Source organism: Bos mutus, chromosome 15 (assembly GCF_027580195.1).
Source record: "Bos mutus isolate GX-2022 chromosome 15, NWIPB_WYAK_1.1, whole genome shotgun sequence".
NCBI classification, from domain to species: Eukaryota; Metazoa; Chordata; class Mammalia; order Artiodactyla; family Bovidae; genus Bos; species Bos mutus.
In genome coordinates, this window is record NC_091631.1 from 50,679,316 (window position 1) to 50,693,638 (window position 14,323).

The window sequence follows — 14,323 nt, forward strand, 5'->3', positions numbered from 1 at the left end:
TGCATGTAATACATCTTACATAGAACTTGCACTCTTATTTTTTTTTGTTCGCTTTACAGATCACTTTTTTTAGTCACCCAGGCCTGAATCTTCAGTCATCTTTGACTCATCTCTCTCTGCCCTCTACATCCAAGCAGTCATGAATGTGTCCGTTCTTCCCTCCTTTGCTTTCCTCTCCTTCCAGAAGTGGACTTTCTTACCTGACATCTCTACTGCAGCAATACTCTAACTAGGGGCCTCTTGCCTTCTGGTGTCTCCAGTCCACTCTGTCATATGCGGAGCTGCCTGCATAGATGGCACTCCTACAGATGAAGTGTAGCCCCGGTTGACAGAGCCTGCGCTGTCAGCCGACCTAACGTAACCCACGCACCTTCAATACTTTCTGCACATATCTGAAAGCCATCATCACTTGAAATTTCAAAAACAAGTCCTTTCTTGGGCTTTTTCTCAGCAATGCTTTCTTTCCGCTTCTGTTCTTGCTGGAGCCAAAGCATCAGTGGAGAGCTGAAATTACTTTCTTCCTCTTCCGCCGTTTTAGGTTCTGTGAGGGAGAAAATGGGGGCCAGAGTGGATGCCACAGCACACACATACTGAGTCCTTTACACACGTCATCTCTAAGCCTAACAACATTTCACAGCTGGCTTCATCATTCCCATTTACAGATAACACACCTGAGGCTCAAAGAAGCGGAGCAGCTTGCCTGAGGTTAGAGCTAGAAAATGACAAAAACAAGAATATACACACATATTTTTATGTGAAGTTATATTGTCTCTCTAGTGAGTTTCTATAATCACAATCTAACTGTTTTACACTAAGTAATTGCCTTCAATAGAGTCAAAGCTAAAAAATAACAATGGTTAACATGTGTGAGGAATGCTTCCAGGAATTTTCTAAATTAACTCAGATAAACCTCGGAACAATCCAGTGAGGCAGGTGTCATTATTATCTTAATTTTAAAGGTGAGAAAACTGAGAGGGAGAGAGGTCAAGGAATCCAAGTTCGTACAGCGAATGTGGTAAAGCTGGGATTTCCACCTACATGGCTCCAGAGTCTGCACTCAGCCACCACCTCTCATACTGCCCACTGACACAGAGATGTGTCAATCCCCTCCAGGAATCAGCAAATAAGCAGAATGTGACTACTGCCCAAACCTTATGCCTAAGCATTTTCTCTTCCTGGTTTTCTTCCAGGAATCCCCTCAATGGAAAAGGGCAAAGACTTATATCCAGAGCTCTCTAGTCTTGAAGTAACTACTTGTTTATCAATGAAATGTATCAGGACAGATGAAGTGCTAAGGAGATGTATCTGGCTATATTATATAATAAGAGTGGTTCTTGGTTTTCACTAGTGACAAGTAAAGGCTGAGGGCAGCTCCTTGTGAGCTGTTTCAGCCACACTGCTGTTACAACAAGCAGGGCAGTCGAGTCTTTACAGTGTACGTCTTAGTCTGCTGTCCTTTGGTCAATGACCACGTTTTTTAGAGTTTTAACTTCTTTTTCCTTTAATCTAGAAAATCAGTAGGTGGAGAAGGAGGTTTTTTTTTTTAACATTTAGCTATTTATTTGGCTGTGTGGGGTCTTGGTTGTGACGTGCGGGATCTTTAGTTGTGGCCTGTGAGGTCTTAGCTGCGTCGTGTGGTATCTACAGAGTTCCCTGACTAGCGACTGAACCAGGGCCTCCTGCATTGAGAGCACGGAGTCTCAACCACTGGAGAAGTCCCAAGGTGATTCTTACAGTGCTTCTGGCTTTGAAATTCTGATTCTAACATGTTACCCACCCACATACCTGAATTTTCTGGTTCATGTGCTGGATTCTGTGTTGTCTGAATCTCAGGAAGAGCAGCCACTTGCCTACATGAAAAGAAAACCAAACAGGAGATGCAACGCCAGCGAGTTCTTCAATTCAAAGATAAAAACTGTCAACAACCTGCCATTCGGCTGTCAGTTACACCAGACATGAACCACAGGATGCTTTGTGTACAACCTGCCGAATGGATACACCACCACACTACTGTATGATACACAACATCAACTATCTTTTGAGAGATTCTTCCCCAAACACTGACATTAAGTTTCTGCTTTTGGAACTGTAGATTGTGTTCTTGAAATTCTTCTCATACCCTTAAGTGTCAGAAAAAAAAAAGACACTCGTTAGAAGCAGTTCTGGAGTTGCTTAAGTGAGCTAGCTGGTTTAATTAAAAACAAAATCAGGCTGCATGAGCCAGTAATCCACACCAATTTTCACTTTTTAAAATTAAATAAATTGTGCAAACAATCCAGATGGAGATCAACAGGAGACTAGTTAAATTACTGTAGTGTCTACACAATGGACCTGGAGACAGTCATTAAAAAATGAAGTGGCATAGAAATATGTATACAATACAATATAATTAGGCAAAGCAAACAAGTACAGAATGGTATGTACAGCATTATTCATTTTATGTAAAAAGGTATGTACACATTCATACATACACCCTGTAAATCAATATGTACAGAAATGTTGGCATGAATGAAAACAAATTACAAGCAATGATTACCTCTAGGCAATAAACTGGGAAAGGGGTAAGCAGGATGAATGTGGAATCTTCATCTACTATTTAAGTAATTCTATGTTGTTGTTTTTTAACAAGCATGTATTAATTCCATTAAAAAAAAAAAACAATACAAATCAGGAAGGACTGTTTTCTAAAATGAGGTGGACAGAGCTGAGGGTTTCATCTTAGGGAACTAAGTTTTGTACTCACGCTGCAGGCTGCCCACACTCCTTCTGTGGTGACTGCTCCACACTAGCTGTATCCTGCTGCTCAGCCTCTGCTCCTGGAGTCCTGGAACAGAATCGTTTGGATCTCTTCAGGAAAAACAAGAGTAAATATGTACCCAACATGGAGGTCAGTCTAAAGAAATGACTCCATCAGGATCACATAAAATGTATGGGCTGGGAAAACTAACCTGTGGTGATACAGGTCAGTATGTCTAACCAGCCAGTGAGGAGGGGGCACTGACTGAAGGGAGGGCACCGTGGCCTTCTGCGGCCTTCTGGAACACTAGGAATATCTTATATTATGATCGAAATGGCAGCCTTGTGGGTGCATACCTAGGTAAAAATTCATTTGTGTACTTTACGTATATCTTAATAATAATGTTTCAGAAAAGGACACCAGGAGGATCTCCAACAGGTGGTTTTGCCCTCCAGACAGGAATAATCATCCCTTAGTCTCCTAACTGAGCCTCAGCAAAAAGAAACATGAGCAAACAGTAGCACTGTTCTAAATCAGAGCAGAGAGTGATTAAAGATGTGGTTCTGTTCACGGGACAAACTGCCATGAATGGAACTAAATATTACTCTATAAACTACCACTGTGAGAAAAAAAAAAAGCCCAGAAAACCTGAGTAAAGCAACTTGGGCAGAGGCGTGTCCCTCCCAGAAGACCACTTCAACAGCCTCTAAGCCAGAGCATGAAATCCCTCAGACCCCGCGGAGCCAAGGTCCGCAATCTCTCACCCTGTGACTGAGGTCTGGGGTGTCGTGTTGGCTTCTTGGTCTGGAATGTGTGCTTCAGAAGAACTGGTCCGCAAGTGGGAAACTTTGTGCTTCTTGCCACTCCCTTTGTCCAAAGGCAGCTGAATCCGTTTGATTTTTGGTTTGGGTTTCGTGGGCCCCGGCACTGAGGGACTCACTGACCGCTGTCCGGAGGATGGGGAACCCCCTGGAGAGGCTGAGCTGGCTTGCATAGCTGAGGGTAAAGCCTTGTTCTGCTCCAGGCCGATGGGATTAGGAGCATCTACTGTCTGGGTAAAGCTGGATCCCTGGGATCCTGGAGCAGAATCAAGATCCCGTTGGGAAGAGAGAACCCCAGTTTTGCTGGCGAGGAGCTGGTTCACATGGTGGAGCTGATAGTGTTCTTCTGCTTCCCCAGAAGGCGAAGCAGCTGTGACACCCGCTGTCTGGGTAGAGGGGAGCACACAGATGCTGGGTGCAGCCGTCATCGCGCCCGTGGAGGGAGTCTGTGACGTCCCCAGTGGTGGAAACATTCCTGAACTTGGCGGTAAAGCCACAGGCTGGTCTTGAATCCCCAGGCTCTGCTGGCTGGCTTTGATTAGAAGATTGCTTATGGAGCCGATATCCGGTGTACCCAGCAACCTGGGGTTGGTTAATGCGACGTGTCCTGGAACAGATGCACTACTTGTGGGGGCGGTGGTAGTTTGCATGGATACAACGTTCAGGACGGAGGAACCGGAGGCCAGGCCAGACACGGGCCCTGTGGTGAGGTGGCTGGTATCCTGGCTTATGGTGGCAGTGCCTGCCGCCGGGGCAGTGGTCCCCCCCACACTCTGCGGTAGCAGGGGTGCCTGTTCAAAATACATAATGCCAGATTTAGACCTTTTTATGATGTTGGGGACAGTTCGGTGAGATGAAGTATTCAGTGACCCCAAGTCTAAGAGATTGGGATGATTCGGAAGTTGGGAGGGAGTGAAGTTAATCAGTGTCATGTTGGAAACCACGTCTGAAGGGGCAATGTTGGAAGGGGTACTAGAGGGGGCAAGTTTCTTATTCTTTCGGGTCTGCAGGCGAGATATGGGTCTTTTCTTGAGTCCAGAGGATGGAGTGGCTACCGTGGTACTGAGGTCTGTCCTCTGGCTGGCTTCTGAAACCAAAAGCTGGGGGTCTGGAGAAGGCTGAACCCCGATGAGTAGGCCCGAAGGACTGCTGATGTTGGGGGGGAAGCTACTCTGAGTAGCAGCGGGGAAGGAATGTAAGTGCTGGTGATGAGACATGGGGAGCAAGCCTTTGGTAGCAGGAGGGAACAACGACTGAGAGGCTGGCAGGTTCGGGTTGAGTCCTGTGGTGAGGGTGAGACCACTTCCCATGGGGCCCAACACGGACGTGTTTGTCTCCATCACACTGGGTGCTGAACTTACAGACGAGGTCAGCTGGATTTTCTGGGTCACTCCATTCGGAAGGGTTTGGAGGACGTAGAGTGGCTGCATGTTCTGGTTAACAACAATGAGTTTCTCAGTGGCTGGCTTCAGGTGGGGCGGAGTGGTCTGGACAGCGGCATTGGAAATCTGAGACGGGCCAGGACTGTCAGTGGAGTTGGGCGCGTATTTCTGATTCTGGATGGGAACGGTAGGGGAAACGGGTACCTGAAGGCCAGGGGTGTTGCTGTTTCTAGTTAAGTCCTGATTGTTGCCATGACCTTGCTCCACAGAGCCACAGGGAGGGCTGGAGATGTGGTCCGCATCCATGTGACCCTGGATAAAGTGGTCGGGAGTCATGTGGCCCTCGGGACTGGGATCTACTCCTGGACTCAGCAGGGAGGAGTCGCCTTCAGAGGAAGCTTTTTCTGTGATGGTTACTCTCTTCTCTCCTGAGTCTGAGATCACGGCTAGCCTACTGGAGTTCTGGCTAGGGACCGTGGGACTCCGGGTGGTCAGGACGGAGAGATCTGATGGCAGCTCTAAGGGCAACTCAAACTGCTCCTCCGCTGAGATGGAGGAAGAGACACTACTGTCCACAGGCTCTGTCGTTGGCAACTGCTGGGAAAACACTTCAAAAAGACCCATGTCTTTTTCACGATTGCTGTCAAGACCCAAGCCTTCACCAAGGTTGAGGAGTTCTGACGAAGAGGACTCTGGGCTCTCACCCAAAGCCTGCATGGACGGAGTATTCTTTAGGACAAAGTCCATAATGTCCGAGGGCAGGATGTTCCCACAGTCGTCACTGTTGTTGTTATCCGAATCTGACTTCAGGAGCTCGGTGTTATAGGTGTCCAGCAAGTTTTTATCTGAAGGGGTGCTTGTGTGGACCCTGCGGCTCGACTCCAGCGAGCTGAGCTGAGCCTCCAGGGAGTCCTGCCCCGGTGCTTTCACTCTGCTCACGGCGTGGCAGTTATCCACCTTTGGCTCATTCTTGTGGCCAACTGAGCTCTTAATGACATGTTCCTTTTCCCCAGTGTCTTCAGGCCGATCCATCTTCAAGTTCTCTGTTCCGTTTTCTTTACTGTTTCTTTTTGGAATCTGGCTGCTCTTCCGAGTTGTGGCTGTGACGCTGGTATCACTCTCTGTCCCATCGTCGATGCCATCCAACTGTGAGATTTTTGGAAGATCACACTGTTCTTCCTCCCGAAATAAATTATGGGGTGTCAGCCGTTCCTCTCCACCTGAAGAAATCACTGTCCTAGAGAAGTTGTAATAGTATAAGTCGTCTTCATCTGAAGTGCTCAGGTCGTCTGCCCCGTCCACCTGTCCTTCAGCGGACCTCTTGCCTCGCTTCTTCCCAGTTGAGCTGCTGTAAAATGGAATGTCTTCTTCGCCATAGGACCTTACTCCATAGAGTGGGGTGAGCCCAAAGAACATGTTAGAGCGTGCCCGGGCACTGCGGCGGGGGTATCTCCTCTTGAAAGAGCCATCTTCCTGAGGTTTGGGGCCATCCGGAAGCATCAGGTTTCTGTCCTGTACTGGAAGATTCTGATAGTTGTTACTTTGAGAATCCTGGGATGACGTATTATTGGGGCTTGGTTGGGCCACAGGACCATCTCCTGGGCTTTCTGAGGCAGAAACTGGTTCTGTTGGAGACACAGACTCTATCTGCAAAGGGGAAACGGGACTACTTTCTTTCAGGGTGTTCTTGGACTGACCCTCACTCTCCATTTTTAGAGGTGTCAGTGTTACTTTAACTGTGCGTTTCCGGGGTGTCTGTAATTCCTTTGCAGATCCTTCCACTTGCATGGATGGAGCTTTGGGGACTCCTGGAATAGGATGGACTTTGTCCCCAGTCTTCTCAGAAGAAACATTATTACATGATCGTTGCCCCATGAAATCAGGAGTCAACATTTCATCAACAAACTCTGGCTTTAGGTTTCCTTCCTCACCAGTTGCCACCTGACCAGGTTCCAAGAAAGGTTTACTGGAATGCTTTTCTTTGAAAGTTTCTTTACAAGATTTTTTCCCTTTCTGTCTCCTATCTCTGGAGCTGGCTCCCACGTGTTCATTGATAATGGATGATCTGCTGCTCACTCCAGACAGCTTCAAGGTTTTGACTTCAGCATCTTCATCGGGATTGGGGTTTGCTGACTGGTTGCCATTTGTCTGTTGGTCTCGCTCATTTCTCTGCCCTCTCAAATGGAGTGGTGGGAAGGGGAGGCCCTCTTTAGAAGAAAATGGCACTGAAGAAAGGTCAGCAAAAGTGCCCATTTTATTAACATTTAATTCTCCAGCTGTTGCATTATGAACCTGCGGAGCCAGTTTCGGAATGCCAGGGTAACCAACATTATGGGCCGATCCCTCTGAGTTCTTGGAACTCGGCATTTTGGTCTTCTCTCCCTTCAAAGAGGAGCTCTTGGATGTCAAGTCTGAAGCACTGGAATGCTTCGTTTCTAAAGATGAAGAGCCATCCAAGTGACTGGTTTTAGTGCCCACAGTAACCGCTGTCCTTTGCAAATTTGAAGAGGTGGGAGTGTTCTGCCCTAAATTAGCATTAGAATTCAGTGGCCCTAAGACATGATCGACCGCTTTGGCACTTGACTCCAGATCCGCAGTGGCCCCTGTGGTGGAGACAGAGGAGACACTGTTCCTGGAGTAAGTGCTCCCAGTTCTCATCGGAGACATTATCCGGAGCTTAGACCGCTGGGGTGACAAGGAAGAAGTACTGTGACGCCTGGAGCCAATGCTTCGAAGTCCAGAGGAGAGTAAAGGGTCACCCACTGTGACTATTTCATGAGTGGTTGGGGTAGGGCTTCCTAAATGAAAGAGAAAAAGTAACAAAATCTATTACAGATAGGATAAATCTGTTGCAGTCTCTGGTTTCAATGACTTGGCTATGTATGTTAACAGGTAACAGAAAATCAACATTTTCAATTGGCAAACATCATTAAGATAAAGTTTCCTGAAAGAATTACAAACTAATCTTGAGCTGACCTTGTTGGGTCGAGTAGGTCAGTGAAGTCCTTTACCTGCAGAAGGCAGTGGTCTACAGCCAGGAGATCTCTGTGTTGGAGAATAGCTGGGTGTTCGAATCCTAGGGACCTTTGAGATGACGTGATAGAAACAGGAACCAGAGGTTTGGGAATGAGGAGGTCGATCTGGTGATGGAGGACTTACAATTTCTGCTGTGTTTTGACTTTCCTTGGGTGAAATTTCTGTGGCAAGAAATAAAAACTCTAACTAAAAAAGTTTAATTAAAAACAAAAAATCAAACAAATGAGTCAAGAAAAAGCCAGCTATTAGATAAATACCAAAACAGAAACAAATGCCACCTTACAAAGCAATGCCTTTTCCCTATCCTTCAATCACAGTATTCCTCCAAATCAAATTCAACTTCCAACTTTTTTGCAAATAAAATGAAAAGACAATCCTCAGAATAGGAGAAAATATTTCCAAATGAAGCAACTTGATAAGGTATTAATCTCCAAAATACACAAACAGTTCATGATGCTCAGTACCAAAACAAACAAACAGGCATTTCTCCAAAGACACACCGACGGCAAACACACATATGAAAAGATGCTCAGCATCACTAACCATCAGAGAAATACAAATCAAAACTACAACGAGATATCACCTCACACTGGTCATAATAGCCATCATCAGAAAATCTACAAACAATAAATGCTGGAGAGGATATGGAGAAAAGGGAACACTCCTACACTGTTGGTGGGAATATAAATTGGTACAGCCACTATGGAAAACAGTATGGAGGTTCCTCAAAGAACAAAAAACAGAACTATCATATGACCCAGAAATCCTACTCCTGGGCAAATACCTGATAAAAACCATAGTTCAAAAAGATATGTGCACCAGTGTTCACTACAGCACTATTTACGTAGTCAGGATATGGAAGCCACCTAAGTATCCACCAACAGAGGAATGGATAAAGAAAATATAGTACATATATACAATAGAACATTACTCAGCCGTTAAAATGGAATGAAACAGTACCATTTACAGAGATGTGGATAGACCTAGAGACTGTCACACTAAGTGAAGTAAGTCAGAAAGAGAAAAACAAATATTGTATCACTTATATGTGGAATCTAGAAAAATGGCACAAATAAATTTATTTGCAAAGCAGAAATAGAGACACAGAGGTAGAGAACAAACCAAAGGGGGAAGGGCGTGGGATGAATTGGGAAATTGGGATTGACATATATACACTACTATATATAAAAGAGATAACTAATAAAAACCTACTGTATAACACAGGAACTCTACTTAATGCTCTGTGGTGATCTAAATAGGAAGGAAATCTAAAAAAAGATGGGGGATATATGTATACCTATAACTGATTTCACTTTCATGTATGGCAGAAACTAATACAATATTATAAAGCAATTACATTCCAATAAAACATTTTTTAAAGAGTAACCTGAAAAAGACGGTGGACTGTGAGCGATGGTCCTGTTTTCATCATGTTCAACAGTGCTGTTGATATCTGGCTCCACCACCGGGGGACGGCACTCGACGATCTTGCACGTGTACACGCAGCGCTTGCGGGCGTCCGTGGTGCTCCAGTACACCCGAGAACACCTGCACGCAGATGGCCACGATCACCGTCAGTGAGCGCACAGACGCAGGTACCGAGGCTGTCAAAACCTCTTCTCAGCCAAGGTTCCCTGGCCTCCTGCATTTACAGAATTTAGCTTTCTTTCATGGATTCTTATTAGAGAGTCCCCTAGTTAGGGTTTTCTGAGTTTTTTGAAGTTCTTGATTTTTTTTTCTGGCCCCTTGAAAACAGCATCAAATTTTTTTTTATTGTGTTGTAAGCAGGGGAAAAATTAGTAAAATATCCTAAAATGCAAAGAAAAAAAAACCCACTAACTATTACAAGACATAGTTGTGGGCCTTCAGGAAGGGATAACTGGCCCACAATGTATACAAGTGAGGAAAGATCACACCTGACATGTTTCCTTTGCAAGGAAAGTCCCATGACACAAGAGAAACATAACTGCTTTAAATCAGCTAGATGCTGGTGGACCCTACTGCTTTACACAAAGGGCTGCCAGCTAGACGTGGAGCAGAGACTGCTGAAAGAACTGAAATGCAGAATAAACTGGCATATACATAGAACAAATGAGACTCCAAAGGGGAAGAGAGAGAAAGGGAATTTTAAATTTATATTGCCAGTTTGCTACAGGTTTAGACAATTTGCTGCCTGTGGGAGCAAATTGTTACTATAAATTCTTAATGAAGAATCTGATTGTTATTGTGGGGGTTTATATTTTCAGAAGCACCGATAAAATGTAAGATGTAAAAGGAGGACAGAGGCATAAGGTGTTTGATGCCTGACAACAACTGGACTTATGAACTGAGGTGAATGGAATTTAGTGGATTCTTAAAAGAGACTGACCTGGTGTTTTCTAGGTTTTATTTGGAAATGATTCTGAAATTATGTCAATTCTTTCCTTCTACAATTGGATCTAGCTGACATAAAACGATACCTGAGTCTCAATCTACAAGATGTTGCAAACAAAAAAAAAGCAATTACTTAAAACCTGCTAACAAGTATGGCTCTACATCAGATGACCCACTTACTGCCTCAGGGCATTCATGTGGTAGGGCTGCTGTCTTCTCTCCACAGAGTTACTTACTGATATCCAATAGGAAAGAGCTTATCCTCACAGTCAGAGAGATCATTCAGAATCCCTAAGCAGTCAATTGTCATGGAGCCTGAGTAAGGAAAGAAGAACTGATTAGAGGTGACTATGAGAAGGCCCACTTTGTAACTGAAGACTTAAGTACCTCAATGACACAGCCAGCCTCCCCGACAACCAAGGCCCATGTCCTACCAATCATCATGTGGATATTTTCTGGTTCTAATCCATTGAGAAACTTCCTTCTCAAGCTGATTCCTTCAAAGTCCACAAACACTCTTCTAAAAACTTCAAATCCATTCTCAGGAACCACCTTAAATGAAAGGCCAGGGTAGCTGTTAGGCTCTCCCTTTATACACTATTCTCAGGATATTGACTCAGCGGGAAAGACAAGGCGTATCTCTAAATCACTCTTCTGTTTCACTAGCAGGGCCTTTGATAATTCTCCCAAGAGAAGGTGATTCTAGGAGCACCTAGTAGGAAGGTGTAATACAGCTCACCACCTTGCTATTAATATCTTCAGCCTCTTTTCCCAGAGAACTCAAAAAGCAACTAAAGCTCACCTCGCCTTTGATCAAATCCCGATGTCGTTGGCAATACACTTTTTTATCATCCAGAAACACACAGTTCTTGGCTCGGGAACACATGAAGTGATAGTTGCTGGTGCAGGATGTAAGGCAGCAACCCACAGTGGCTCCTGGCTTTTGGCAGAATTCACATCTCTAACAATCCAGAAAGAACAGAGCCTGAGTCAGACTTTCAGATGTTTTAGCCATTCTCCATCTTCTCTACAGAGTCACCCCATTCTGGGTTTCCCACAGTTCATTTTGTTATTGTAATCTGCTGAATTACAGAGAAGTGATATGAGCCATAAAGCCTCCTCTATAAATCCTTTCTTTCCCACAGCCCATGGGGCCTAGAATGATTAAATTTAAATATGATGATTTGCTTTAGAACTTGGATCAAAACAGGTTTTTCTAAGATGCACAACTGATTCAGAGAAAACGAAACTCTGAACATCATTGTTAAAAACATTATCTTGGAAGAAAGCTATTATAGCCAAAAGAACTCAGTTCTAGAACGATTATACTAGTCAGAAACATAGTGGTTCTTAATTAGTAGGCTTAATTGATGAATTTATATGATGCAAAGATTTTCTTCAGCCAGGCTGTATGTTGCCACCTCATTCTGTCACAGTCACAATCTGGGTTCCTCTCCAGGGAAGACTTTTGCTTTGTGCCCTCCACACATTTTACTTATGTTTCTTATGCATGTGCTATTTTTGTTGCTTTCTGATAATCCTTCATTTTCTCCCCTCCTTCAAAACACAGCTTTAAAAATTCTACTCCTTCATGGCCTTTTCTGCTTACTCTCAGCTGCTACTAATCATTTTCCACAGCCCCTCTTTGTATATGTACTTTGCGGGTTTATCCTAAGAAGCCTCAGAGTGCTGATTCAACTGGAACCTTTGAGGTCATTTTGTCTAAACCACTTAAATGAATACCTTTCCTGAGCATCTGAATTATCTCTCTAACCAGATAAGACTATTTCCTATTTCTTTTGCACCCATCTTCCAAGGGTCAGAATAGCAATCTGCCTACAATGCACACCAATATTTGCTGCTGGCTAAACCATTCTGAAGAAACCAAGAGAAACATCAGCGAGGCAGCACTGAGCCTCAGAAAGAACATCTGGAAACTGAGAGGGAGTCCCCGTGACATTCACCCACAAGTTCTTACCAGCTGCTTGCCCCTGATCACAGCCATATGCACATTCTTTAGTGATCCATCATCGTCTTCAAACACTTCTGCTGACCACAGAGCGCAATTTACATGTGTCCATTCATTCTGGCCAATGTAAAGCAAACGGCCAGCATCCTATGAAACAAAGAGATTTCCTTTTTTCTTTAAAGAATGTAACATCAAATAGGGTTTTCCTTGGTATTGGCTTTACCTGAGTCAGGATAACTTCAGTAAATCAATTCAAATTCTTTAACTCATGGGTGAGAACAAAAATCACAATTCAAAGTTTCTTTTCACTTTTCAACTCTTTACCTTTTCCATAGACTAGAAATAGTTTATAAACATAAAGAATTTAAAACTAAGCAATGTGTTAAGTTTATAGAAGTGCCCACTGACTTCTTTAAAACCATTTTTCAAAGCCAGTTCTCTCAGCTTGCATTAAAAATGTTTTTTAAAAAAATTATAAGCTTACTATGTGCCAGGCAGGCCCTACAAAAGGCTTTACATACATTATTTCCTTTAATCTTCATAACCATTCTGAGGTAAGAATTACTATCCTTATTTAAAAAATGAAACTGAGGGTCAGAGGTTAAGCTCCTTGCCAAGGTCAACAAGTAGGCGGCCAAGCACAGAAGTGAATCCAGGCAATCTGTCAGAACTAGGAATCTTAACCACATTGCTAACTACATCAGACACAGTTATTTAACGTGGAACTTCTATTCTATTGACTCTCATAAAAGTCTTTTTTGAGAAACTGCCTATAGACGTTTATGAGAAATCAGCATATTAATATAAGGTAAGTCATCTTTTAAATCAAGTAAATCAGTTATAGAAAAAAATCCTAAGTACCACAAACTAAGTGACAAATATTCATTTTATTCATTAAATAAAAAGTCTAAACTGGTCACCAAGTTTAGACAGAAATAGTTCATCATGGGTTAGTCTATTAAGCACAACTCAGTGCACCAAGGTACTTACATTAGCACTGTCGTCACCATACGTCAAACACAATGCACACTGTCTGTTATCTTCTATGCCTGGGGGTGGGTTCAGTTCCGGACTATCTTCTCGACTCCTATCAGTACCTTGGAACCCAAAAGACATCCAGTTAAAACTGTTAACTCCATGTCTGATTACCAGTAAAAAAGAAAACAATATAGCTTAAATAGTCTATAGCCTATGAAACACTTTCAAAGTAATGCTATCTTACTATCTGCTTTCTGTTACATTGTAACAGAAATGAATACAATGAATACATTGTAACAGAAACTGATACTTGTATCAATTCTTTGGTAACATTCCAAGTGAAACAAAAATGATTTTATTACCTTTAAGGATCACCTGAAAGTTTCCCAGTATGGAATTACATTAAATTTAGATTCACAAAGTCAATCATTTGCACTTAGAAATGGATAATATGTCTTCATTTGGTGTCTTACTCAAAATTGGTGGTGTAGGAGGATGCAGAGGAGTTGGTGAGTCTGGTTCTCCAGGCCCTTTAGGTTTGGGAGCTGGAATGATTTTCTTCATTAAAGGAGGCTGCTCAGTGTGGCTGTTTTCCTCTCGCTCCTGCCACTGAGCATAATTATGGTCAAGTGAAGGTGGAAGCACTGCGTTTGGTAACATCCCACTGCTGGAAAGAATCAATTCAACAAGTATTTATTGAACTCCTACAAGATACCCAAAACTGAACTAAACAGTCAAATTCTTGATATCATCAGGTCTTGAGACTGTGCAGTATATAAGAACAAATCACAGAATTTGGAAACTGCCTACACAGGACTTTATTATTTTTAAAAATAAAATCCTGATGTATTGTGACTCTTGGTTAAACTTCTAGAAACAAATGATAACCCTGAAAATCAAAAGGATTTACTGGAATAAATAAAAGTTTAAGGTTAAATATGGAGAATCAGAAACCGCTGAGAGCATCATTTGAAGCAAATAAAATAGAACGTAGTTATAATTAGCCCAATTACTAGGATATATATAT

At 43.2% G+C, this 14,323-nt stretch overlaps 1 protein-coding gene across 7 annotated transcripts in view; it reads right to left on the reverse strand.

The window, feature by feature from the left end:
* KMT2A (lysine methyltransferase 2A) overlaps positions 1-14,323 on the reverse strand; it is a 77,933-nt gene that overhangs the window by 13,874 nt on the left and 49,736 nt on the right. For 6 of the 7 annotated variants that reach the window (XM_070384137.1, XM_070384136.1, XM_070384134.1 and 3 more), the window contains 12 exons: positions 13,770-13,963; positions 13,309-13,415; positions 12,328-12,465; positions 11,152-11,310; positions 10,784-10,901; positions 10,586-10,664; positions 9,364-9,524; positions 7,952-8,137; positions 3,502-7,738; positions 2,744-2,824; positions 1,786-1,850; positions 371-541 (listed from right to left, as the gene is read on the reverse strand). In XM_070384137.1, the coding sequence (XP_070240238.1) occupies positions 371-541; positions 1,786-1,850; positions 2,744-2,824; positions 3,502-7,738; positions 7,952-8,137; positions 9,364-9,524; positions 10,586-10,664; positions 10,784-10,901; positions 11,152-11,310; positions 12,328-12,465; positions 13,309-13,415; positions 13,770-13,963 (5,696 nt within the window). The remainder of the gene's footprint in view (positions 1-370; positions 542-1,785; positions 1,851-2,743; positions 2,825-3,501; positions 7,739-7,951; positions 8,138-9,363; positions 9,525-10,585; positions 10,665-10,783; positions 10,902-11,151; positions 11,311-12,327; positions 12,466-13,308; positions 13,416-13,769; positions 13,964-14,323) is intronic. The other variant, XM_070384139.1, reaches the window with a different exon arrangement.